Source organism: Procambarus clarkii, chromosome 78, assembly GCF_040958095.1.
Source record: "Procambarus clarkii isolate CNS0578487 chromosome 78, FALCON_Pclarkii_2.0, whole genome shotgun sequence".
Taxonomy (NCBI): Eukaryota; Metazoa; Arthropoda; class Malacostraca; order Decapoda; family Cambaridae; genus Procambarus; species Procambarus clarkii.
Window position 1 is genome coordinate 21,503,678 of NC_091227.1, and position 23,916 is coordinate 21,527,593.

Consider the following 23,916-nt stretch of genomic DNA (forward strand, 5'->3'; position numbering starts at 1 on the left):
TATTTGATTTAGTATGAATTAATTTAATGTATAGGTTGATAATTTATAAAATAATTGATAACTTTCTGGGTAAATTTTATTGCGTAGTTTAAGATTGTTGGTATCATCCATTGATTCAATCTAAGCAATTATACAATATCTTATGACAATTGTATATATTAAGAAAATGTTTAATACAAGTTACAAACGCTCAGAGCATATATTGTTAGCAAAGCAGATACAAATCTCTAAGTAAAAGTTAGAAGGTTTACGTAAAGTCAGAAGAAGTCTGGAGGTCACTTGGCCGGGAGCGGTGTCCTTAAGAAGGTTGTAGTGTGGGAACTGTTGAATCGTTATCTTGAGTTATCTTGAGATGATTTCGGGGCTTTAGTGTCCCCGCGGCCAGGTCCTCGACCAGGCCTCCACCCCCAGGAAGCAGCCCGTGACAGCTGACTAACACCCAGGTGCCTATTTTACTGCTAGGTAACAGGGGCATAGGGTGAAAGAAACTCTGCCCATTGTTTCTCTCCGGCGCCCAGGATCGAAGCCGGGACCACAGGATTACAAGTACAGCGTGCTGTCCGCTCGGCCGACCGGCTCCCTATCGTGGCGTAACCAAAACAATCGTGATAAGAGAAAGGTTCCCAGGAAGTTGGATAGCTGCGTGATGAATCCAGCCCCCTGGATATTACGGTGTACTTCCTGCAGTAAGTACGCAATCCAGTAGCTGGCGAGACTCTGACATGACTATCACAGAGTCCCTCCTGCAGTCCCTCTCACGGTCAAACTGATCTACATTGTTGTTGAAAGTAAAGGTTGTCACTTGCTGTTTTCGGTTGTCTTAATATATGCTTAATAAAAGGGGGGTACCAGGAGTTGCTCCGTTCATCATCGCACACGCACACACACACACACACACACACACACACACACATACACACACATACACACACATACACACACACACAACACACACCACACACACACACACACACACACACACACACACACACACACACACACACACACATACACACACACACACACACACACACACACACACACACACACACACACAACACACACACACACACATACAGTGTGTGTTTTTGGACCAAAGAGCCAAAGCTCAACCCCCGCAAGCACAAATAGGTGAGTACACACATTCTCTGCTATACAGCTTTGTATTAATTTCATATTAATTATTTATTTTAATATTATTCTTTCAAGTTAGATTATTCCTTTTAATATTTGAATTAATTTAATATTTTGTTTAATTTCTTGCTAATATTTAGTTGAAAAATCAAAACTATATGTCAGTAAAAACTTTTCAAAATAATGTAAGGAAAATAAAATACATTACTCACGTGCAAATTATATTCTCACAAATATATTACAGAAAATCATAAAGTTGCGCAGAAAGAATTTTTGCTTATATTTTATGCAACAATATACTAAATAAATTATATAAAAAACTGATTGAACATTTGGGTACGTTTGTGTTATCAAACATAGCGGTTGATAACTCAGCTTATACAATAACTGATGACAGTTTTGGTGAAGAGACTTATTCACTACTATATGAGTCAGCTGGTAAAGTAAATACAAAAACAACTTTGAAATAAAGTACCTGTGGAACAAGTTGACAACAAAAACCATAATATAAAATATGGAGGACTCAACTGTACTATACAGCATGCAGTGCGTTGGTTCTCATTGCTTAGTAACGAGTTACAGGTTGTGGAGCCATTCACCTCTACACCTGTAGGTCTGATTGTGGGTGTTGATCCATGTACCTTCCTGTAGCCCTGACTGTGGGTGTTGATCCATATACCTTCCTGGAGTCCTGGCTGTGGGTGTTGATCCATATACCTTCCTGTAGCCCTGACTGTGGGTGTTGATCCATATACCTTCCTGTAGTCCTGGCTGTGGGTGTTGATCCATGTACCTTCCTGTAGTCCTGGCTGTGGGTGTTGATCCATGTACCTTCCTGTAGCCCTGATTGTGGGTGTTGATCCATGTACCTTCCTGTAGTCCTGGCTGTGGGTGTTGATCCATATACCTTCCTGTGGTCCTGGCTGTGGGTGTTGATCCATATACCTTCCTGTGGTCCTGGCTGTGGGTGTTGATCCATATACCTTCCTGTGGTCCTGGCTGTGGGTGTTGATCCATATACCTTCCTGTGGTCCTGGCTGTGGGTGTTGATCCATATACCTTCCTGTGGTCCTGGCTGTGGGTGTTGATCCATATACCTTCCTGTGGTCCTGGCTGTGGGTGTTGATCCATATACCTTCCTGTGGTCCTGGCTGTGGGTGTTGATCCATGTACCTTCCTGTAGTCCTGGCTGTGGGTGTTGATCCATGTACCTTCCTGTAGTCCTGGCTGTGGGTGTTGATCCCTATACCTTCCTGTAGTCCTGGCTGTGGGTGTTGATCCCTATACCTTCCTGTAGTCCTGACTGTGGGTGTTGATCCATGTACCTTCCTGTAGTCCTGACTGTGGGTGTTGATCCATGTACCTTCCTGTAGTCCTGGCTGTGGGTGTTGATCCATGTACCTTCCTGTAGTCCTGGCTGTGGGTGTTGATCCCTATACCTTCCTGTAGTCCTGGCTGTGGGTGTTGATCCCTATACCTTCCTGTAGTCCTGACTGTGGGTGTTGATCCATGTACCTTCCTGTAGTCCTGACTGTGGGTGTTGATCCATATACCTTCCTGTAGTCCTGACTGTGGGTGTTGATCCATGTACCTTCCTGTAGTCCTGGCTGTGGGTGTTGATCCATGTACCTTCCTGTGGTCCTGACTGTGGGTGTTGATCCATATACCTTCCTGTAGTCCTGGCTGTGGGTGTTGATCCATATACCTTCCTGTAGTCCTGGCTGTGGGTGTTGATCCATATACCTTCCTGTAGTCCTGGCTGTGGGTGTTGATCCATATACCTTCCTGTGGTCCTGGCTGTGAGTGTTAAAGTTATGGTCTTCCCTATGGTTTACTCTCCTCAGCTCCAAGGTCATGATTGACTGAGAAGGACCATTACCCCAGAGCTTACATTTCCTTACCAGAATCCTCTCCATAAGTGTCATTGTTATTGTATCCATTTTCAACATTTCCATTTCCAGGCCGGTTATTTCCATGATTTATATGTAGATTATTTTAATTTCTGTTATCGTCATCATTATTCTTATTATTATCATCACTTCCATTATGTTCAGTCTGGTCACTTGAGTTATTTCCATTATTGAAACCTTCATTATGTCCATTATCGTTACCTCCATTATGTCCATTATTGTTATGTCCGTTATCGTTACCTCCATTATGTACATTATTGTTATGTCCATTATGTTCATTATTGTTATGTCCATTTTGTCCATCATTGTCATCTCCATTATTGTTATGTCCATTATTGTTATGTCCATTATTGTTATGTCCATTTTGTCCATCATTGTCATCTCCATTATTGTTATGTCCATTATGGCCATTATTGTTATGTCCATTATTGTTATGTCCATTATTGTTATGTCCATTATTGTTATGTCCATTATGTCCATCATTGTCATCTCCATTATTGTTATGTCCATTATGTCCATCATTGTCATCTCCATCATTGTCATCTCCATTATTGTTATGTCCATTATGTCCATCATTGTCATCTCCATTATTGTTATGTCCATCATGTCCAGTATTTTCACCTCCATTATTGCCACCTCCATTATGTCCATTATTGCCACCTCCATTATGTCCATTATTGCCACCTCCATGATTTCCATGTCCATTATTTCCTGGAGGACCTTTAGGCCCTGGAGACCCTTTAGGGCCCATGGGTCCTGTAGGGCCCGTGGGTCCTGGAGGGCCCATGTGTCCTTCATTTCCTTGTGGTCCTTGCGGTCCTTGCGGTCCTTGTGATCCTTGTGGTCCTCCAGGTCCTGGAGGACCTGGAGGGCCTTGAGATCCTGGATGGCCATCAGCACCAGGACGCCCCGGGGCTCCATCAGCACCGTTAGTGCCATTTGCACCTGAAGGTCCTGCAGGACCAGGGGGGCCAGCAGGTCCTGGATGACCTGGATGTCCTCGTTCCCCGTGAGCCCCGTCCCTGCCAGGTGCCCCGTCCTTGCCGTTAGTACCGTTGGTGCCTGGAATACCGTCCTTGCCTGGAGAGCCGTCCTTACCTGGATGACCAGGCATGCCTCGAGCACCGTCCTTACCGTCTTTACCGGGAGCACCGTCTGTGCCGTTAATTCCGTTAGTACCGTTGGTACCGTTGGTACCGTTGGTGCCGTTGGTGCCTGGAATGCCGTCCTTGCCTGGAGTACCGGGAACGCCGTCTTTACCGTCATGACCAGACGGACCTGGTTTACCATGGTGACCATCAGACCCAGAAGGACCAGTAGGTCCAGGGGGACCAGGAGGACCAGGGGGACCTGGGGGACCCGCCACATCATGCGGTTTATCATGCGTTCCATGACCTGTAAATGAAATATACAATAGTAAACTCGCCTTCAGTGTATATTTCATAATATATCTTTAAAGTATTCTGTTGTTAATTGTTTACGTGGTTATGTGTCATTTATGTTCTTTAATATAAGTGGAAATGATGAACATAATATATTATACTCTTCAATATATTCTTTAATACATTGATGTGGAAATCAAACACGAAGACACGGGATATGGGACACATCGGTTGAGAGGCGGGACCAAAGAGCCAAAGCTCAACCCCCGCAAGCACAATTAGGTGAGTACAATTAGGTGAGTACATCAACACGGAGGAGTGTTATGAGACCGTATCAATAAGATGCGGTGTGATAAAAAAAACAAGTAATTGGAATCAAAGCCAAATATAATCCCAAGGATTATTAGACAGGCAACGAAAGATCATTTTAATTTTGCTACAAAGGGGCAAATAGTTACTCTGATTCCTCACAAGAAAAAACATAAAAGGATTGAAAAAATGATGACGGCGGTAATCTACAACCAATTTGAAAATTACGATAGACCTAAACAGTATTATGATAATAGAAATGGAGTAACTCATTAAGAAAGCAGTTTGCTTTTGTTTGCTCTTGAGAGCAAACATGACCGTAATAGAGGGAATTCAACTATATGAAAATTGGGTTGGAAAACGTTAAGCCCATCAGGAAGAGAGCAAACACGCTGAGTAAGCCTAATGGAGATAGCACAGATGAACATTTTGACAATATTTTTATGAGGCAACACGAAAATTTGATGACTTCCCAGGTAAAATTTCACCTGATTTTAACACACGGAGAGGCTGACATAGAAAAATACGATTTTATAATGCACATATGAAAAAAGTGATAATTTGAATATTTATTACATGTAATAGAAATCCATTAATAAACAATAGGAGAGTGAAACAAAAAGAATAGGACTGTGCATAGGGGATTACCAACAAATCAGAGTATATTCTCTGATTTGAATGTAACAAATATTTTCTAGGGAGAATATAACAAATCATTATATTCTCCCTAGGGTGAATATAATCAGCAAATTTAAAACGGGCTTAAATATGCATAGGAAATAATGCTTTTAGGCAAAAGGACATTCATGTAAAAAATAATGAAAGCTAACCACAGTAACTGCAGAAGAGTGGAATGAGTACATAAAAGTTAGAAGTGAAGCAGAGAGTGACACAGAGTCCCAGGCAAAAAACTTCTACACAGCTACCCAGAGCTCCCAGTGAATCTGGAAGACCAGAATACGAAAGACTCAGATAATCAGAGATGATTAAAGAGGAGATCAGACAAGAATTGGGAGGGACTAGATAATAAGAAGGTTACTATGAAAACTTAATCTTTCATTGGATACTGATAAGGTAGTTGCAACATCAGCCGGTTTGCTTACTGGACTCAACTCATCACAAGAAAATAGTTAATTTACTTTAACCTAAGGTTTGGCTAAATAGTTGAATAGCTTTATCAATCTTAATATAAAGGCTTTCAGAAAGCTAAATAGAACCTATATAAGATCTGCCCCTTTAATATGCATTTTCAGCAATGGAATCCCCATCCAAAGAATATATATATAATTAGGCAAGAAACCTTGTGTGGTAAAGGTTGTGTCGGAGCTGAGAGGACTCGACCTGACCACCTTGGAGGAAAGAGCAGTGGTGGTCCTTTTCTCATCAAAACTAATCTGCTGACAGGCTCTAGGTATACTAGACTCTAGGTATACTAGGATCTAGGTATATTAGGCTCTATGTATAATAGACTCATGGATAAGTGGCATAAATTGCAAGGAATAACTAAATTGATTCAAATCACGTTATTGGAAGAGACAAGATGTAGGAGATACATGATCCCTATGTACAAAATATTAGGGAGTTTACAGGACAAACTATTTGGCTCGGGCGTTCACGAACACCGGTGCAAATTAGGCACCCGAATGAGAGAGTGATATATATTTGTTTTTGTCAATAAATAGATGGAATGCATTAACAAGACTAATTGTTGAAGCACACTATTCACTGCTTAAAGTGCAGATATGACAGAAGCAACAGGGCTGAGTAACTTGTATAATACAGGATAGAAGGTTGAGAGTTGGTGCCCGAGAGCTGAAGCTTTGAAAAGAGCAGCTAGTTGTGTACACACAAACACACACACACACACACACACACACACACACACACATACACACACACACACACACACACACACTTAGGAGTTACTTACAGCATTTTTCTCCTCTTGCGCATCCCTTGGCTTTAATCTTCTTACACTTGTATTTCTTGGGGTGACACTGTCCGCGCATCTCCTTGCAAGCGTTGCCTCCTTCATATCCGTCTCTGTCGTCACCTTCATCTCTGGTGTCATGGCGACCAGCTCTCAGCTTCCTCACTTTATTTTGGGGATTTTTCAGTTTATGTGTAATGTGTTTCTTAATTGCCTTATTCTTATTTGTCCTGAACTGCTTCCTCTTTCTCCCTGTTTTTCTTTCTCTACTAGCTTTGATTTTTGTAGCTTCGCTTTTCTCTATAAAAATGAGAAATAATAAGTACATTAATATAGAGAAGACTCATTCGGATTAAAGTAGTGGTTTTCATTCTGAAGTATCAACAAAATCGTCCGCCTCATTCCCTTCTCACACGCCCTCTTTAAAACCTAGTCTAAGACCTGAGAAAAGTTTCATTCGTACGTCATCACTGATCTTTAACCAAATCTATTCCAACCTTACCTAATCAAACCTAACCCAACCTAATCAAATTAAGAGATAACATTTTGGTCTTTATTTACGATATGCACAAGAATCGAAAACAGAAAAAGAACGAAGCACAGTTCAAGAAAAGCTTGAACGTAATTAGTTGTGGGCCGTGTGGTAACCAAACAACAGCCAAATGTTTCATTAAGAAAACTAGGCAGCGCGTTACTGGAGGAATTCAGACTGTGTTCGAGCTGTACGCCTGTAAGCACGCGGTCTAGAAAAGACAGTCGCAGACCTCTGTTGTTCCTTTTTTTTATATATGACCTGGAAAAGACTTATGACACCACTTGGGGATACAATATTTTATCCCAACTCCATTTTTTTGGTCTTTGTCGCAGAGGCTTCCTTCTAAGCTATCAGTTCGTTTAAAGAGAGACTTGGCACCACTGTCTGACTCTTTTCAACAATATGAAGGTGTTTCCCAAAGTAGTGTTCTGAATACTACTAATTTTCCTAGTTTCCCTAAATGGTCTTCTTATTTTCCACTGGCATTTTCTCTGCCTTTTGTGTTGATCTCAATCTGCTGTCGGGGTGATTTCCACCAATACCAGATCTAACTCGCAATTGATTCCGTTTCGTCCTGGGCCACCAATCATAGCTTCAAGTTCTCTATGACTAAAACTTGTGATATGACCTTTACTGGGAAGCAGATCGTTTTTCGTACGCCCTGGTCGCTTTATGGTAATCCCCTTCTGTATAAAGATTCTGCTATACTTTTGGGGTTTATCTTTGACACTCGCTTGCCTTGGTCACCACATATATCTTATCTCTGAATGCTCTAAGGCACTTATCTAACTTAGTCTTGTCTCATACTTCCTGGGGAGCTGAAAGAAGCATGATCCTCTGTTAGCACTCTTTCAATCGTGCTATGTAAACTTGATTATGGCTACCCTACCTACTCCTCTACCTCCTCTTAGTTCCTTCGTCGTCTTGATGCTCTGCACCATACTGGGTTCCGTCTCAGCTCTGGTGCCCCTCTTGCATCTCCTACCTAGAGCATGTATATTTAAACCAACAATCTGTCTCTACAGGATCGTCGTAATCATTACTGCTTTCGATACCTCGCACGATGCCTGCAGTATCCTCACACTCGTTTGTGCCGTGGTATTAGTGTTACCCCTCATATAGGCCCTGTTCCCTTTCACCACCCTTCCTTTTTCTGTACCGATGTCTCACTTTTAGGATTCCCTCTCGGTTCAAATTTGTTATATCTTTCCTCGTATTCTTCCATTCCTTGCCACCATGAAGGATTCCACTTGCAAAATTTTGTAAGATCTTGACCCATATGTTAAAAGCTTCTACTCCTTCTACAGTTAAAGGTTTTTCCTTTAACCCTTTTCTTCGCACTCCGACTACTGATGTTCTCACAAAATCATTATAAAATGCACACAATGTTTTAACCAGTTAGCCACATGTAAAATAAAAAAAATGCAATTTTGTTTTTAAACAGTAATTAGTAAATTGAAATAGGTAATAAATATATACTCTTGTTATATTTCATTAAATTATCAGCCAATAATGATTAACCCTGCTGCTCTACACGTCTATTGTCTAATTTTTATCCCTGTTGAGCCTTAAGAGTGTCAGCCAGGTAGGGGGTTCCCTGAGATTACTGGTAATCTTCCGTAATTTGCTCTGAGGTTCATAGAACCCTGCGAAAAATATCACCTTAGGTTGACTAACAGTTTTTTAGACTTGTTGGTGGCATGAAGCAAAACATCTCTAATTAGGAATTACATCCCGGCTCCAGTAACCTGTGGTGCTAATAACTAGTTCTTTAATGCTTCCGACCACGCTACCAAAAGTATTCGGACATTTGTCTAAAGAAACTTAGAAATGGACGTTAAAGCCTCACCGCGTGATGGAGTGTTAATGCAGCAGACGTCATCTTGCCCCCGGCAGCCATGTTGAGAAGAGGTGACGTCACAGGTTTTGGCGGGAACCACATCTCCCGCCAGCCGCCTCACAGTCCCTCTTGCCGCCCTGCATGAACAACGGTTACTAATCCTTTTCCTTTACACACATTTACTTTGTAATAACTGACATCTCATGTTTAATCATCTAATTTATTGTCAGCGAATATTGTTGATTAAATGTAATTATTTTACGAACTGTATATAGAAGAGTGAGTGTAGTGCCTTTGTGTCCAGCGCTTGAGTGAAGAATGTAAACCTGTTAAGGTTGTCTCGCAGGCATATTGACTATATACCCCAAAGTTAGAATTGTGTATCCCACAGTAGCAATAATGATTCATTTTGTCGGGGGATAGGTAGTCTTTGTATATATGTTTATATCGAGGTCCACCCCAGTGTCGAATTACTGAACTCCCAAAATGCAACCCCCCACAGCAAGCTGACTTAACTCCTAGGTGCCTATTTACTGCTAGGTGAACAGATGCATTAGGTGAGAGGAAACGTGGCCAACTATGTCTGTCCTACCAGGGATTTGAATCAGGAATTCCCGATTATGTGTCGCGAACGAACTCGACTATACTCCTTGTGTACTGATATGTTGGTTTTAATAGTGCTTCATTTATTTATTTATTTATTTATTTATTTATTTATTTATTTATATATATATATACAAGAAGGTACATCGGGGTTGTAAGGATACATAGTATAGTAATTACAATCTTATAAAGCCACTAGTACGCGCAGCGTTTCGGGCAGAAACTGACTTTGTTTCATCTTTGGTAACAGTGGGATGTGCGTGTTATTAGCTTAAAGGTAAAAGTTTATCAGTGGAATAACCTCGATCTCTTGCGATTTCAAGTATCTCCGAGCATGAGACGTTTCTTTTGCTACATTAAAACGTTTTGATTCAGCTCTTGTCTTAAAACGTGTTACTTCGACAAAGGATCAAACCGTTTCTGATACCTCATTTTGAAGACATCACCATGGAATTTAGTATATTCCTTTCGTCCTTCAAGAAGGCGTATTAGTTTAAACTTTCGTTCTTTTTGTGGCAAGTGCTTCCCTGTTGCACAGTTGAAAACTTGATCTGGTCTGATAGAGCAAAAGTATTATGATTAACATTAATGAAACTGACCATCTTCACAATGCACTCATTAGCCTTTGTTACAACGTCCGAAAACTGGTGATGTAGGATATACTCAGAATTTTCAGTAATTCCACAGATTTCCATTTAATTTCAGTAAATCAATGGAAAACATTTATTGAATGTTTCATGCTTGATTATATCTCTCAGAGTTGTCTCAGGGGATATTTTAGAGTACATTGTTGTTGTTTAGGTTAACTGCTAGCATTAATCACAGGGTGATGAGAGGTGAAGCCTTCATGAGTTTTATACAAGAACCAAAAGAAACCCAAGATAATTATATCTAGTTGATTCTAAAGGAAAGAAAACAAATAATCACTCAAAGTATTAAATCTATAATTCTCTGATAATACTAAATTGATGAACGCGACCTGCGAAAGTTGACACAAACCAGGACATTGGTTCGATGTCCATCCTGCTCTAGAGATTTTCCCATACTTAAGGCAGACATTATATACAATTAAACTAATTTAGAACACGGTACAAAATAAAGTAGAAACGTTGGGTGGGACCAGCCAGTGGACTCACCTGCGCCTGCGTAGACACCGTCGCCAGCACCAGCACCAGCAGCCACAACGCTCTCACCTCCACCATCGTGATCTTAGCGCAGGAGTCACAAGTGATGTGCCTGATTGTGTAGCTGTCTTATATGAGGCTAGAGGGAGAGAGAGCACACCACGTGGGCGGACGCCAGTACTTGCGTTGCAGGTGTTGGCTAAGTGGGCCACGCCTCACGAAGCAAACAATGTATTGAATGGAAATGTTCTGTCAGTAACCTCGTTATATATTCAGCATTAAAGATTTACTTGTTGATATATATGTGGGTAGTCGAGTTTGACAATGGTTGTCACTGTTACACGTGGATTACTCTCAATGGAGATTTTAGACGGATTATTTCCAGTAGTTTATCTTAGACGTGGATTACTTCCAGTAGTTTATCTTAGACGTGGATTACCTTCAGTCTATTATTTGGGGAAGTAGATTACCTCAAGTTGTTTATTTTGGGAGGTGGATTACCTTGGTGGTCTATGTCAGACACTCGTTACCTTCACTGGTATGTTATACCAGACGTGTTCTTTACCTGTAATGGTTTATTTTGGACGTGCATTGCCTTCGTCATTTTATATAAGACATAATTTATTTTAGTGGTTTATACTGGATGCACATTACCCTCAGTGGTGTTTACCAGAGGGAAGTGCTCAGCATTGTAAATTACCAGTGGGAAGTGCTCAGCATTATAAATTACCAGAGGGAAGTGCTCAGCATTATAAATTACCAGAGGGAAGTGCTCAGCATTATTAATTACCAGAGGGAAGTGCTCAGCATTATTAATTACCAGTGGGAAGTGCTCAGCATTATTAATTACCAGAGGGAAGTGCTCAGCATTATTAATTACCAGTGGGAAGTGCTCAGCATTATAAATTACCAGAGGGAAGTGCTCAGCATTATAAATTACCAGTGGGAAGTGCTCAGCATTATTAATTACCAGAGGGAAGTGCTCAGCATTATTAATTACCAGAGGGAAGTGCTCAGCATTATTAATTACCAGTGGGAAGTGCTCAGCATTATAAATTACCAGAGGGAAGTGCTCAGCATTATAAATTACCAGTGGGAAGTGCTCAGCATTATTAATTACCAGAGGGAAGTGCTCAGCATTATTAATTACCAGAGGGAAGTGCTCAGCATTATTAATTACCAAAGGGAAGTGCTCAGCATTATTAATTACCAAAGGGAAGTGCTCAGCATTGTAAATTACCAGTGGGAAGTGCTCGGCATTATAAATTACCAGTGGGAAGTGCTCAGCATTATTAATTACCAGAGGAAAGTGCTCAGCATTATTAATTACCAGAGGGAAGTGCTCAGCATTATTAATTACCAGAGGGAAGTGCTCAGCATTATTAATTACCAGAGGGAAGTGCTCAGCATTATTAATTACCAAAGGGAAGTGCTCAGCATTATTAATTACCAAAGGGAAGTGCTCAGCATTGTAAATTACCAGTGGGAAGTGCTCGGCATTATAAATTACCAGTGGGAAGTGCTCAGCATTATTAATTACCAGTGGGAAGTGCTCAGCATTGTAAATTACCAGAGGGAAGTGCTCAGCATTGTAAATTACCAGTGGGAAGTGCTCAGCATTGTAAATTACCAGAGGGAAGTGCTCAGCATTGTAAATTACCAGAGGGAAGTGCTCAGCATTGTAAATTACCAGAGGGAAGTGCTCAGCATTGTAAATTACCAGAGGGAAGTGCTCAGCATTGTAAATTACCAGAGGGAAGTACTCAGAACTAGAAATGACCAGAGAGACACGCTCAGTATTAGAAATAACCTGAGGGGCATGCTACCTACCTTGAGGCTACCTTGAGGTGCTTCCGGGGCTTAGTGTCCCCGCGGCCCGGTCGTCGACCAGGGCTCTGCTCAGCAATAGAATTGAAGAAGGGGGAAGCGCTCAACATTAGAAATGGATAATTCAACTCATCGGGCATTTTTAATTTAAAATTCTATATGATATATTGCATAGTTTCTAGCAGATATTTAAACAATCATGAAACGCAGAAAACAAATGGCTCTTAAAGATTTGAATGATATATACCGTTGTTGAAGTTATTCAGAAGAAGGTCCTTCAGACTGTTGTGAGAGGCAGGAAAAGAGAAAGTAAGAAAATGTTGATAAAATCTTTCATTTGAAGAATGACAGTCGCAACGCCTTGATCAGTAAACATATAGATATGAAGATAATCAAAACACATCACACGAAAACGCAAATACAGATTACAAGTTTTACACAAGTACAGATTACAAGATAACAAGCAAAGGGAGTCGTCTTATGAAGGTTGCGGCGCCTTAAGTGGTCGAAGGATATAGTAACCATGGCTCACTGCTCCTGTGGAAACTCAACATTATGCGGCAAGTTTTGCAACTGTTGTTTCTGGATAGACGTGCGATCCGCGCTTACCTGCATCAACCACACAACCTTCTTGTCAGTTGATTGATTAATTGTTGTAACAATGTATCGTCATATTCTTTAGTTTGTTGTAATATGATTAAAGAGCTATAACTACAATATTTACTAACTGAAAAATTATATATTATCTAGTTACAGAAGTACTAAGTGTTAAGAATTCGAACTCTGTTATAGGAATGTGAACTAATCAATTGGTGTTTACTGATTTGTTGTTGTATGTTCTAGTGAGACTACAAGCCAGTTAACGCCATTAACAATGCATCCTTGGTACAAACACCTATTTGTAATAACAACGTCAAGTTTATTTGTCATTAGGATTGATGTAGTGGTCCCGGGCGCCGTTTCTGTCTAAGGCCAGGTGTCCGCGGCTGAGATGACTAATGGAAGAATTGTCAAAGGAGATTTTTTCTCTTGGGCACTTATACAAAACAGACTATCCAATACACAAGACATCAGTAGGCGCTAGTTTGTATTTCACCTTTGTTCTTGGAACCAGTTGGTAACACGTCCACCGCCTGACAGTTGTGGTGTGCAAGGAGTACGTCCGTGCACATCAGCAGTTAGTCTGCGAATGATGGCAGTTCAACTTACAAGAAAGTTGCATTTCGCTCGTATGCAATTTGGACTGCCTTTGAGCAGCCTGAGGGCAGCAATATTCCGGGAACATCAACTAAATTTCGGAGACTTGAGGCAAAATGAAATTCACACCAGTTACTCCATCTATCATCATTCTATTATGTAGGAAGTACTGCACGTCTATGGGTCATCCAATAAGGTTACAAGACTTTTACATGTTACCACTGCTAGGCTTAGGCTCGGCTACAAGTACCTCTGGGAATTTGTAACATCTGCTGATGTAGATTTGACTAAATGTAAACTCTGTCAGCAGAACTATTCGCATACTTTGCGTCATTATATTATGGAATGTAAAAAAATCGTGGAATTTAGAGATAACACCATCACTGGTGTCCAAGAAATGTGTAAGTACTTCATTCATAATGATGTGCTGCCCGAAATCTTAGCGAAGTATCCAAAATTTGCTTACTGTAGGTAATGCATGCACATGACTGTAAAGCTGCCGCCCAGTTGGGTGGGTGTGGAGCAAGACTAGTAACTGTGTGACTCATCACAGATGTAAACAAGTGCCTTGTATAGTGACTGTTGTGAGCCTCTTGTTGAATCACTTGTGACACAAAATAATTTTGTTGTATGTATTTGTGTGGGTGATTAAATATGTATGTGTATGTACATATGTATACGTATGTATATGTACATGTATGCATGAGTATGTGTACATGTATATATAACATTAATAATTTTGTAACTAGCGTAAAATATTGTTATTTGCTTAGCTAAACGAACTAGAGGGTTCAGTTCCTGAACCGATTATGTGCCTCTGTAACCCTTTACACCACCGTCCACGGGTTGGGTATGGGGTGCATAATAAATTAATTGAATTTCGTTACGTAAGGGCAAAAATTGTACTAGAAAATGGAAGCGTTTATTGGGTAATTTATTGGTCTCTTTGACATTGTTAATAAACTGATATCCAAACTCAATTTTTAGCCTAGTATATGTCTTCATTATGTTGGTTCAAAGACGAAACAAAGTGATATTTTAACATTTCACACATATGTTTTTGGATTATTATATTTATATGTCAATTATAATGGCTATTGCACATCTGTCAACACAACATTAATTCTAGTAAATTTGAAACATCCACAATGCGACAAGTTCGAATTCCTGACTGGGTTTTAAATTAATCCTAATGTTATTTAGGATTAATTATTAGGATAATCTAATGGATTAGGATTATTAGGATAATCTAATGTCTAATATATTTTATCGATGGATATTTTCCCACAACTCCCATATTGACCACCAGTCTAGATGTAAGACTTCGTGTACCATCATAGCAACTATAACATGGATACTGTTACGGGCTGACATCTTGGAAGGAATGTAAGGATAATAAAATATGGGTTCTGTGCAAGTTATGTACTCTCAAAATGTATTAAGAGCAGGGGTAAAGTTTAACAAAAGATATGTTTCACATTTGAAGTATTGTCATAATTACTTATAACACAGGCGATGAAACAGTTGCCCCTTAGTTATTATTTGATCTATAAGCTGCCATTGCAGCAGTTAATATATAAAGTTATGACCTAATAAGAATTATTTTAAAGTGACTCATTCAGTCTTGGATGAAACAATTTAACCCGACTTGATACATCAGCGTATAATACCATTATATTAGCCAGTTGATACATTATCTGATAAAGCAAGTTATGCAACATTAATTTATGAATAGTTTTAGGTCTATCAGCTGGTGACCTGATTGACCATAATCCGTCACATACAAAACGTGAGGCTGATTAGTTACCAATAATAAGATCTAAAGTGCTCGTTGTATTTGTCATATAATGTCAACATGTATCAGGATTATTTTGGTGCTATTTTAAAAGTTATTATCTCAGCAAATTCTGTAGCTTAAGCATGGTGAGCAGCGTCTTCCTCATATGATTTACTGAATGTTATCGTTGGTCCATGTACCTTTTATAGCAGACTTGACTGTGGGTGTTGATCCAAATACCTACAGTTCAATCACTTTAGTTATACGATTTTGATTTGCTGAGTGAGAAGGAAAATTTCTATAGTTTACATGTATTATTTTCCAACCTTTTCTCCTTTATCTTCATTTTTACCTGGAGGACCAGTTGCTCCTTCGTCTCCTTTAGGTCCCGGAGCACCAGTAGCGCCTTCAGGTCCTGGAGGACCTTGAGAACCATTAAATCCTTGTAGTCCTTGATCTCCTTTGTCACCTTTATCTCCTTTTGGTCCTTGAGGTCCAGTAGGTCCTTCTGGCCCTTGAGCACCAGTAGCTCCTTCTGACCCTTTTGGTCCAGTAGCTCCTTTGTTCCCATGTTTTCCTGGAAGTCCTTCAGGACCTTGGGGTCCTTCAGGTCCCTGTGGCCCTTGGGGTCCTGAAGGTCCTTCTGGTCCAACAGATCCTTTTGAACCTTCAGGGCCTGGAGGGCCTTGAAGCCCTTGTTGACCATCAGAACCATTATGACCTGGGGTTCCGTCAGAACCCTTTGCGCCTGGAGGGCCTTGAGGACCTTGAGGACCTGTATGTCCTCTATGTCCCGTGTGTCCAGGAGCACCATCCTTACCAGGAGCTCCGTCTTTCCCAGGAATACCATCTCTTCCATTAGTACCATTGGTGCCTGGAATACCGTTGGTGCCTGGAGACCCGTCCTTGCCTGGAGCACCGGTCATGCCCGGAGCACCGTCTTTACCGTCCTTACCGGGTGCACCATTTAAGCCGTTTGTACCATCCTTGCCAGGAAGGCCGTCCTTGCCTGGCGTACCGTCCAGTCCTTTAGGACCGACCATACCAGGAGCGCCATCCTTGCCTGGAGGACCGGCCACTCCAGGAGAGCCATCTTTGCCTGAAGCACCGGCCATGCCTGGATCACCTTTTGCACCTGGAGTACCGTCTTTACCAGGCACTCCATCTTTTGCGGGAGGACCTGGAGGACCTAGAGGACCTGAAGAACCCTTAGGACCCGCAGGACCTGCAGGACCTGGCTTACCAGATTGTCCATGAACTCCAGGTTTGCCTGGGAGACCTGGGGGACCTGGGGGACCAGGAGGACCCGGCGGTCCACCCGACCCATGATACGTTCCTTCACCTGCAAGTAAAATTTGAAACAGTAAACTGGCGCCTTCAATGCATAGTTCGTAAATGTCATAAAACGATTGTATTATTAAAGATATACACGGTAATGTGTTATTAATGGTGCTTTATTTTTACATGTGGAAATGTATGTTGTGAGACTTATCTGACTGTATGAAGGTGTGCTGTGAGACCAAGCTGACATCGATATGGTGTTGTATCTGATATCAGTATGAAGTTGTATTGTGAGATCTAACTGATATCATTAAGGATATGTTGTAATTGCTATCATCAATAATGTGGTCTGTTGTGAGACCTATTATCATAACCTCACGGGCCACATTTTCTCATAATCCACTCATACAAAACAGGACCTTAGAGATATATCTTACTGTTGAATATCAATGTTATGCTTCCGTTTGTAGAACTTATTAAAGATTTTCTGATCTCATAAAAAGTTTACCTGTGTTAGCACGAAAGGTTAAAACAGGAACACAATCAAGCCACTTGCTTACGCTCGGACATGGAAGTTAACACGAGTCGGGGAAATAATTTCCCGAGCAGTTAAATTAGATAAAAATAATAGCGACCTAAAATGAATGATAAACAAAATTTAACATCTAATGAAAAAAGGTAATCTTAGTAGATACATAGGCGGTCAAGCAATAAATATGAAAAGCAAAATCAAAGTTTTGACAATCAAAAATGCAAAGTTGAAACCTAAAGTATTTTGTTCAGCTATTTAAAACGAAGACGTGGAAAGGTCAGGACACCTGAAGACAATCACGTGTCACTAGATAGAAAAGACGAAATGAGCATATAATAAACAAAGCAAAACTTTGTAACTTTAGTCAACACCGGAGGTACTGGAACCAAGAATTACACACTAACAGAAATCGTCTAGAAAAATACAGGTTAATAAAACTCGAAACGCGGGTTTACAAGGAGACGTTCCTGTCTCACTAACGGACGAGCCTTGTCCGGGATGGTGTTTGAAGAGCGACTGAAGGAACTGAACCTGACGACACTAGAAAAAAGGAGAGAAGTGGGAGATATGATAGAAACATATAAAATACTTAGGGGGATTGACAGAGTGTAAGTAGACGAAATGTTCACACTGAATACTAACATAACAAGGGAATATGGGTGGAAGTTTAAAATCCAGATAAGTCACAGAGATGTTAAGAAGTTTTCTTTTAATGTGAGAGTAATGGGAAAATGGAATGAACTTAAGCAGCAGCCTGTGGAAGCAAACACTATTCATAATTTTAAAGTTAAATATGATAGGGAAATAGGACAGGAGTCATTGCTATACACAACCGATGGCTAGAAAGGCGAGACCCAAGAGTCAATGCTCGATCCTGGAGGCACAAATAGGTGAGTACACACAAACACACACACTTAGGAGTTACTTACAGCATTTTTCTCCTCTTGCGCATCCCTTGGCTTTAATCTTCTTACACTTGTATTTCTTGGGGTGACACTGTCCGCCCATCTCCTTGCAAGCGTTGCCTCCTTCTCCATATCCGTCTCTGTCGTCACCTTCATCTCTGGTGTCAGGATTATCAGCTCTCAGCTTCCTCACTTTCACTTGGGAGTCCTTCAGCTTGTATTCTTTCTTGCTAATTCTCTTCCTCCTATTTGTCTTGAGTTGCTCTCTCTTTCTATATTTCTTTGCTTCTCTATTCTCTGTATATTTTTGAGGAATGTAAAACAAGCAAAAGAAGATTTGTATAAACAGGTGGCAAAGTGAGCTCAGGATTATCACATCGAAAGGTGAAGGCAAGTTGTTGTTGTTTTAGATTCAGCTACTCAGAACAAAATGTTCCAAGTAGCACCGGCTATAGTGAGCCCGCAAATGAAGGCAAGTCTCAAGCTTGCGTGTATATGTGTGGCAGAGCGCCTCACATTGCATTCATCATTAGACGTCGTTATGATGATGATCAATGATGGACTCCACGTGAGCCACGTCTGCCAGACATATACTGTAAACGCAATCTCTTTGAATCTTGTTTAGAACATTGTTTACAGCAGCTTTTAAACATGTGAGAGGCATTATTAAAAGACCCTCTTATTTATTAATAATTTATACAAGTCACTGAAGCGACTTGTATAAATTATTGATGTGAATTTGAAGTGTGGGGACGAGGTAGTTTTGTTAATTAAAATGAAATACTACAGCAAGAGAATTTGTAATTATTACTATACTTCTTTAAAGTAGTATAGTAATACTGTAAAGTAGTATAGTAATATAGTTATACTACTTTAACTACTATACTTCTTTATTACTATACTACTTTTATACTTACTGGATATATCACTATTATATCTTACTATGGATATATGGTAATACATCTTTATAGATATCTTACATAGTAAAATATATTACTGTAGAATTGACAGATAGATTACTCTATCTTTTAACTCCAAAAGTAACAATCTCTGGAAGATTTACTGAGTTGTGGCTTGATTTAATCTATTGTGCCTCATCATTACAACAAAATATAAGTCTTGGAATATATCCTCACCGCGTGTTAAAGTGTTGATGCAGCAGACTGCATTTTTCTCCTCGCAGCCATGTTGAGAAGGTGTGACGTCACAGGTTTTGGCGGGAACACATCTCCCGCCAGCCGCCTTGCAGTCACTCTTGACGCCCTGCACATACAGTTATTTACTAAAAAAAGAACTTCTAATTATACAAAATTACATATTTGTTTATATTATCTTTCCATGGGTAGCACAAGCAGAATATGTTAATTGATCTGAACATAGAACCTGACGTCTACTGTAAGAGTGTTGAGGGAATTGTTTGCTAGAACCTGTCACTGAATGTTTGCTACTGCTTAAAGTAGCTTCAGAGTATATCACTATGCTTAGTTTTACTTATAAGAATGTGAGTGAAAGCAGGTTTCTTGGATGTGTCAATTTCGGAAAAGAATGATGGCTTTCACACATCAGTGTTCACGTAGCATAGGACTGCTTTAATGTTAGCAGTGAGTGACTGGAACAGGCAACAATGTTCCTGGAGGCCAGGTTTTTGGTGGCTAGCCTCATTAGACTTTGTAGGATTAATTGGGATTTTATTGGGAGTCTCAGGGTTGGCCCAGTGCCCCCCCCCCCACCCCTAAAGTGGGAACGGCTCCAATGCCCCTCCTTCATGAAAACTGTAGTGAAATATTTTGCATTAACTCCATAGATTTTAGCATTAAATATTTGTCAACCTATATCTATAGGCAGCACAAAACGTCCACCAGACTGTGCGACACAGTGGTTGCAAGGATCAGGTTGGGTTACCGTTACCTGTGGTAGGTGGCTGCAGGTGACGGATCTCCCAATCCTGAGCACTCCAGTTGCAAATTCTGTGAGTAGGAACTGCGGCATGATCTCCCACACTACATCACCGAATGCCCAGTTAATAGACCTTTCAGACCAGTTGGCATGAGGTACCTGGAGCTTTGCAATTACTCTATTCACTCTCGTATTCTTGTAGATATCCTCACAGTGTACCCAAAATTTGCCAGTGCAGGCTACTAAATATATGGCCCTGTATGACTAACCATCCTGCGAGATGGGGACTTTTATTACCACTGCTACCTTATTCACTCTTGTGTTGATGATATCCTCAAAATGCATCCGGAGTCTGCCAGCGCAGACTGCCTATCACATTCCTCTGTATGATTAACCATCCTGTGTGATGGGGAATTTTTAGCATCACCTAGTTAGCTTTTTTGACGCACTGTACGCCACTTCATATAATCTAGGGTAGCTGCACTAATGCAGATGTACCTCATGTATCAATAAAAAAATCAGATATTGACTTTCAAATCCTATGTTCTGATTTGCATTCTGAGTGCAACCTTTTTACAATGATAAGTATGGTGTGTATGAAAAATGGTTACAGTGATGGGGGGATGGGGAGGGTGCGTGTGTGTACAATAAAGGAAATGAGAAGGGCATATGTGTGCTGGGAGGGTGGAGACGAGGAGGGCGTTTGTGACCACCACCAACCACTTTGAACGTAACACAATGTTGTCATTGAAGAAGTACATCGGTGATGTATTTTCACTCTTCTTCAATGACCTGTCTGCTTAATGCCATACATGAGGGGACTCTCCCTGACTTCCCTTCAATCGGCTTTTCCAACATAAATGGCAAGTTCTGTGTGAATTATGTTTACTAAGCCCTATGTAGACTAGGCATTGTTTTTTGTCAAGTTTTTGCTTCTGCAATCTTGTCAGGCCTTATTGCTCTGTTTAGCCCTCAACTGGTCTCCATCTTATAAAGTGACTATACGAGAGTTTTCTGGATATTTCAACCCTCCTGTGTAGAAGGTACATTTTGTAACTATGTGTCCTATAGTACAAACATTGACGTACTAAGCAATTAGTAGAACTTTGTACTGTTCAATTCATAGTCCAAAAAATGAAGCTAAAAAACAAAGCTAAATATTCCTAGGCATATTATAGCATATGTATTAGGCCTCAGATATCGTATATTAGGTCTAGGAAGGTTAGATTAGATTAGATTAGTTTGTCTTTGCAACATAGAAAATCTTTTCCGGTTTATCCAAATTCAATAGTACCGATTTATTCGTTCTAATTGGGTTGTACGTCTCTATATTACTATGGTCCTCATCATTACTATAAGTACTACCAAAACAGGATGGGCTGAATCTTTTGTGTGTAATAGAGAGCAAATAGAAATACAAAACCGAAGGGGAAATAATATTATTTGATTTGCTTTCAGATAAAGCCATATAATTCAGAATGAATGCTTGACAATTCAATTCACAGCCAACAGTGATCATTAGTAAATTAAAACTGTATATTTGTCTTGGATAATTTGAAGTCGAATAAAATATATATCCACTTAATTTGATTAATCTTTTAGCTAATTCGATCCAGTGTAAGACATAATTATTTAGCTGGTGAATACAAGATGGTTCAGATAACGAAATGTAACGACTAAATTACGAGACGTGTCTTTATTCCCCGGGATATAGTTTACATCGAGGTAACAAGTATATTAACCAACCGAAGCCTCATAACACTTACTGGTACATCAACAAGTCTGTGAACTAACCGACCAAAGCCTAATAACGTTTGGTGGCACTTGAACAAGTCTGAGCACTAACCTGTACATGTGACGATAGCACCGCCAGCAGCGGCAGCAGCAATAGGCTCGCCCTCACCGCCATCTTTCATGGTTCTGTAGTCAAGTGTACGGCTGAACGGTAAATATTGCGTTTATATACGTCTGGTACACACAAATAGCTCGCACAAGTGTTCGATTAGCCGAACATGGAAAGCAGCTTTATCTTGATGTAAAATACATAACGTTCTGTCACGACATTTCAGTTCAAACGAAAATAAGAGCTGTATTTTTGGCATCAGATATAAATAGCTAATCTGCCAATATTTCTTTCAAAATTTGTTCATTTCCAATGATATTAACAAATTATATTGAGAACGTGAATTTCTAACTTAGACCTTTATTTATACCACTTCTGATTATGTTTGTGGGGACCCTTTGCCTCGGAAAAAACGAATATACACCTTGGGTAGCCATTTGGGACTCCCACCTGCGTTACATAATGTCTTATCTTACCAAACCTCGCTTTATTAATCTATATTAAACAAGATTGGTTGCATTGAAGGTACAAAATTAATTTTCACTTGCTATAAGTTCATCAAACTGCTCGGATGATGGGCAGCTACCAAAACTTTAATCTGAATTTTTCCCCTGTTTTGCAACACCGAGGCGCTGGGAAAGGTATGTTGAAGCTGCGTGGGTTCTTATTGTTTCGATGAGTCTAGAACTGTCAGAAAACTCTTGGCACTTTGATCCCAGTCACGAAGAGTCTCCAATGAGACAATATTTTGCTGGTGATCCAGATCTCTGTACTTACAAGACTTGGTTGATTCTCTAATGGGTGGCCACACCACCTGGATGCCCAATACTGAAGTCACTGTTGGTGTCAGCCAAGGCCAATTTCCACATGTAGTCCGACACCAACTATCTGCTGAGTGCACTCCAATTCCGTTTAAAGAGACCAACAGAGTTGCAGGACACTAGAAAACAGAGCTCGCTGCTGGATACCCATCTGTAGTAAGCTCTTCCTAATTTCATTAACTTCGCTGTGCCTCGAGTTCGAGTCCTCTATGCTGTGGCAAAGCAAGCAATATTGACAATACCTCTCAGACTCTTCCATACAGCAAATATACCTGTATTTGGTGTCCATTGAGGCAGCAAAGGGGGAGAACCGTTGCAGTATAGAGGGACTGTAGTCTGAAATGTGTGGCTCTTGCTGATTGTGAGAGATAGATCTCTCAACGCACACATTTATTGCTTGGATTAGTGCTTGCAAGATACAACTTTGTTGCAGATAATGAGTCACAATAACGTGGCTAAAAAATGTTGACCAAACCACCCATACTAGAAATCGAAGAGACGACGACGTATTGATCCGTCCTGGACCATTATCAAGTCGATTGTGTTAATGGTCCTGTTATCAGGATGGACCGAAACGTCGTCGTCTCCTCAATTTCTAGTGTGTGGTTTGGTCAACATACAACTTTCTTATTTAATATCCAAAGTGTATCAGGTTAGGTATCTATGGATTCGTTTTGATATGAGTAGTCCAGAGAGATTATCGGTTTTGACCTGGGTCATCTGGATCTGTTGCAATAGAGTCGCAACAGCTTCAAGACCAGGCCTGGGGTACCAGTACCATGGGGATACCCAGCAAGGGAGGGGGTGGGGGGGAGAATGTTGCTACAGAGTGTAGTGGGAGGGTCAGTAGAGGCCTCCCCTCACAAGGACCATTGGTTTGGTGATCACAGAACCCCTCATTCCCCTCCAGAGACAGTCTCTCTCCTGGTGAGACGCTGTGGAACTAACCATAATGGAACAGGCCTATGCATGTGATTGGTCGACAGGTGATGACGTCAAAGAATCCTGGAGGGCACGTAAAGTACCCCTGGGCTTCATTCGGTCGAAGACTCTCCTGGAGGAGGATAGCC

General features: G+C 40.6%; 2 protein-coding genes across 3 annotated transcripts; both read right to left on the reverse strand.

Moving 5' to 3' along the window:
* Positions 1 to 1,342: 1,342 nt before the first annotated feature.
* Positions 1,343 to 10,875, reverse strand: LOC123745905 (collagen alpha chain). 2 transcript variants are annotated; one of them, XM_069314212.1, is made up of 4 exons: positions 10,780 to 10,875; positions 9,050 to 9,177; positions 6,666 to 6,965; positions 1,343 to 4,439 (listed from the first exon to the last, which is right to left on the reverse strand). In XM_069314212.1, exons 3-4 carry the CDS (start codon positions 6,804 to 6,806, stop codon positions 3,114 to 3,116), a joined length of 1,467 nt encoding a protein of 488 aa, XP_069170313.1. In that variant the 5' UTR covers positions 6,807 to 6,965; positions 9,050 to 9,177; positions 10,780 to 10,875; the 3' UTR covers positions 1,343 to 3,113. The 2 variants fall into 2 exon arrangements, with proteins under 2 accessions (XP_069170313.1, XP_069170314.1); XM_069314213.1 differs by lacking the exons at positions 9,050 to 9,177; positions 10,780 to 10,875 and having other exon boundaries at positions 6,666 to 6,789.
* A 4,323-nt stretch (positions 10,876 to 15,198) lies between these two features.
* LOC123745999 (collagen alpha-1(III) chain) lies at positions 15,199 to 22,121 on the reverse strand. The gene is made up of 4 exons (XM_045727106.2): positions 22,029 to 22,121; positions 19,423 to 19,549; positions 18,311 to 18,583; positions 15,199 to 16,910 (listed from the first exon to the last, which is right to left on the reverse strand). Exons 1-4 carry the CDS (start codon positions 22,089 to 22,091, stop codon positions 15,883 to 15,885), a joined length of 1,491 nt encoding a protein of 496 aa, XP_045583062.2. The 5' UTR covers positions 22,092 to 22,121; the 3' UTR covers positions 15,199 to 15,882.
* Positions 22,122 to 23,916: the final 1,795 nt, after the last annotated feature.

Bases quoted from the DNA above. Each gene is read 5' to 3' on its own strand.
- LOC123745999 (XM_045727106.2), bottom strand. From the start codon at position 22,091: ATGGCGGTGAGGGCGAGCCTATTGCTGCTGCCGCTGCTGGCGGTGCTA. The intron at 19,550-22,028 runs GTTAGTGCTCAG...CTGTATGTGCAG, and splicing joins TGCTATCGTCACATGTACAG to GGCGTCAAGAGTGACTGCAA. The intron at 18,584-19,422 runs GTGAGGATATAT...AAAAATATACAG, and splicing joins CATCAACACTTTAACACGCG to AGAATAGAGAAGCAAAGAAA.
- LOC123745905 (XM_069314212.1), bottom strand. From the start codon at position 6,806: ATGACACCAGAGATGAAGGTGACGACAGAGACGGATATGAAGGAGGCA. The intron at 4,440-6,665 runs GTAAGTAACTCC...TTTCATTTACAG, and splicing joins CGCAAGAGGAGAAAAATGCT to GTCATGGAACGCATGATAAA.